Source organism: Bos indicus, chromosome 3 (assembly GCF_029378745.1).
Source record: "Bos indicus isolate NIAB-ARS_2022 breed Sahiwal x Tharparkar chromosome 3, NIAB-ARS_B.indTharparkar_mat_pri_1.0, whole genome shotgun sequence".
Taxonomy (NCBI): domain Eukaryota; kingdom Metazoa; phylum Chordata; class Mammalia; order Artiodactyla; family Bovidae; genus Bos; species Bos indicus.
In genome coordinates this window covers 23,804,506-23,808,021 of record NC_091762.1, presented here as the reverse complement: position 1 = coordinate 23,808,021, position 3,516 = coordinate 23,804,506, and the positions used below count along the sequence as shown (strand labels likewise).

The 3,516-nt window shown below is 45.1% G+C and overlaps 1 protein-coding gene across 1 annotated transcript; it reads right to left on the bottom strand.

Annotated features, from left to right (window-relative positions):
• LOC109556759 (disintegrin and metalloproteinase domain-containing protein 30-like) lies at positions 1 to 2,669 on the bottom strand. The gene has a single exon (XM_019958182.2). The coding sequence runs from the start codon at positions 2,462 to 2,464 to the stop codon at positions 314 to 316; it is 2,151 nt and encodes a 716-aa protein (XP_019813741.1). The 5' UTR covers positions 2,465 to 2,669; the 3' UTR covers positions 1 to 313.
• Positions 2,670 to 3,516: the final 847 nt, after the last annotated feature.

Sequence of the window (3,516 nt, the reverse complement as noted above, 5' to 3'; positions counted from 1 at the left end):
AAGCCACTAGGGTGTTCTTTTCAGGATATTCAAAACTTGAACAAAATCGAGAAAGCTAAGAAAGTAAAATGCACTGATTTGTTTCCAAACTAAGAATACCTTTTATTTGCTGATCAAAACCTCAAAGAGAATTAGGTTAAGGAATAGTAGGAAGAAGGAAGAACTATATGGATAAAGGAGAAGCTTGTTCAATTTATGACCCTGTGTAATAAATAGTGACTGTGGATTGCCTGATTACTTTTTTTGTTTCTTGACATGTTTTTGTCTTGAATTCTTCTGCTCCAGCATTAATTAGTGATGTTTCTTTTTAGATTCATAAGCTTTCTATGATTTTCCTGTAAAACACAACAATCACTGAGATAATTAAGAAAAAAAGGCGCATAAATATAAGAATCACAACCTGAAGGGAGGCAGACACCTCCTTCCTTAGGGGCCCTGGAGGCCCACTGTCGATGCTTCCTCCATATCCTACCTCCTCACAGAGCGGAGGGGCCCAGCCATACATGCAGTGGCAGTTTTTGTTATTGTTGCAAACTCCTCGGCGGTTGCACTTCTCAGGGAAACAGTCAAATTTCAGGACTGAGCTATTCACACAGTATCTATTAAAACATACCCGCTCCTTACCACAGGAGGTACCATCATTTATCACACCCAGGTCAGGTAACCCCATAGGTACCATGGCTAGATGATAGCCAATGCCCCAGCACATGAGATTTTCTTTATGCAGATGAGTGGATATTAGGATGGTGTGATCTGGCATATCAGGGAGGGTTTCGACATTTATGCACTGTAGCCTGCCACATATTGAATTTTGCTTGGTACACTTTCTAAATTCACGAAGTCCTGAAATCCCACAGTTCCCATATTGGTCACCTATTACATTAACTGCATCATAGCACTGATGAGGAGCATCCTTGGCATCAAGTCCAAAAATTTTTTGGCACTGCATATACCTGGATTGACAACTCTGTTTGAAACAATGGGCTTCATACTTGCAAGGGGTTCCATCCTGCTTATAAGTATCACTTGGACAGAAAGCTGAGGTCCCATTGCAGTACTCTGCAAGGTCACATTCATTTTCTTCCACCCGACACATGTATCCAGATGGACGAAACTGACATTTATGACAGCAAAGTCCAGTGCTACAGTTGGCTCCTTCTTTGAATTTACAATCTGGTTGACAACACCCGTCTTCTTCACACTCCTCTGTCGAACCACAATCACATTCCTCATTCTCTTCCACAATTTTGTTTCCACATCTCTTAACCACGTAGCCTAGGCCTGGGAGATTAGTTAGACACCTTGCACTTGAAGCTCTATATATGTGTGCAAAATAATCGGCATAACTACAATTACTAAACCCATATCGCCCAGTACCCATGATGCAGCTGTACCTTCCCTTACACTGGCAGTATGCTTCATCATGTAGCATTCCCACACTGTGTCCCAGTACATGAGTGGACCAAGTGGCGGGTGCAAGGATATTTACATCTGGAAAAACACTTACAGATCCAGCATAAAACCGACTACATGCATGTCCCCCGGACTGTGCAAGTAAATCTGAAAAAGTTCTTTTAAGATATAGGTGTACCCAATCTACTGGAACCCGAGTATTTAGTACACTTGTTCGGTATACCAAAAACTGGCTTAAAACTTGCTCTATCTTTGTAAAATTAACTCTAATTCTGTCCTTATCTGTCCATACTTCAACACTAAACAGATGTATTCTTAGACGGATATCTTGGAAGTAAGAGTCCATAATAGAAGTCAGAAGAATGGCATCATTTATGACTTGAGTAAGGTTGGAGTTTGAAAATAAATACCTACTGTTATCAAAGACCAGTGCTATTTCCATGTACATTTGATGTGGATATAAGTCAGTGAAGTCCGGTGTCCTAGCCATGTTCTCATGCTGGGCCATCTGCTCTATTGTTTTATCATCAGTTATGCCACAGATCTGATTAGGAAATTCCTCCTCTTTCTTCATGAGATATACCACGTGCTCAAACTGGGAAGAAGCCTTGCGGGGCTCGATTTGGTAATGATTGGCATCAATTTTCAGGATGCCCCGGAGACCTCCCATGCATGTACTTATCGTAGCTTGAGAATCCGGATTTCCTTCAACCAAGCCCATATAGTTGCAGTCGCTGGGTATATAAGGGTGCTCTTCCAAGAGTCTCCCCTGTTCTGTGAAGGAGAAAACCTGCAAATTCCGAGGCAACAGAAACCTCTTGGGCCACAGATGAACAACACGGTTCCTGCCTTTTACCTTCAGGAGGTAGGACACGTGCCTGGCCGCTCTCTGCTCCCCTCCACGGAAGCTCAGCTTCTTGGGAATGGTGATTTCATAGGAGTCAAAGCCCCACTCAGGGTGAAAATGTAAATCCTTGCCAAGAGAGTCAACCAGGAGCACCGCCAGGACTAGCGACCGGCCTGGGGAGAGGCAGGTCCTCACTGACCTCATGGCACAGCCTGTTCCCCACTGACTCAGTCCCTGCCACTGTGGCCTTGAGAGTCAGCCTTCCAGGGACCTCTGCTACAGGCGCGGGGAGCAGTGCGTGCAAAGCTCGCTGGTGCGGTGCTTGGGAGCGCAGCCCTGGGCCAGGCTGGGTCAGGCTGAGGCTACTGATTTCCCCTGCAGCTGCACGCCCCGCCCAACGCATCTAGTTCGTTCTCTGAGCGGTGCCGTTGAGCGCACGTGGAAGAATCCAAGGAAGGTGCGCGAGAAAAAAATGAAAAGCGAGGCTGCTTGCAGGCTGGTGGGAGAAAGCAGAGAGCAGCTTGAGAAAGGGAAAAGGACTAAAGAGTAAGAACAGAGAACTTGACAAAGGCTCAGTGTATCTTGGGCTATTTCTTTGTTTCTATTGGCCTCAGGACACACCTGATTTTTCCATGGGCTGATTCGGCTGTTTCACAGGTGCTGTGCCCACCTCACCGTTACACCATTTTCAGTGTTCACGGGGAGTCTCTTACAGCAAAGAGGATTCCTGGAGTCAGCCAGAGGACCACCAGAGAATGAGAAAATCAGAGCTGACTCATGTCCCCACCCCCTACCTGGCTTCGGGCAAGCGGACGTTTCTAAGTTCATTTTGCCGATTGGTTCTCTCTGCTGTGTGTCCTTAGGGTGCTAGAGATCAGCATGATTTTTGGTGTGGGTGTGCTATTTGGATGGACAGTCTAGGAACAGTCAAATACTAGGAGAATCCAAGGAGACTAAAATCAATTCCAGTTGGATTACAGGAAAACGTTAAAAAGTAGGACAGGCTTGCATCTGGGTAACAATCCAGGCAAGCAATGTTATTTGTGGACCAGAAATGCACTGCAGGCCCATAAAATACATAGTTATTTATGGAAAGTTTACCGTGTATCAGCCACTGTTCTCAGCTCTTTGCCTGAATCAGCTCCTTAACTCATCACAAAGAAGTCTAGTTTGCAGAAGTTATTGTCATGGATACTCCACACTTGAGAGAAATGAAACTCTACTTTTGTTCATGTGGTGGTGTTAGGTGGCACAAA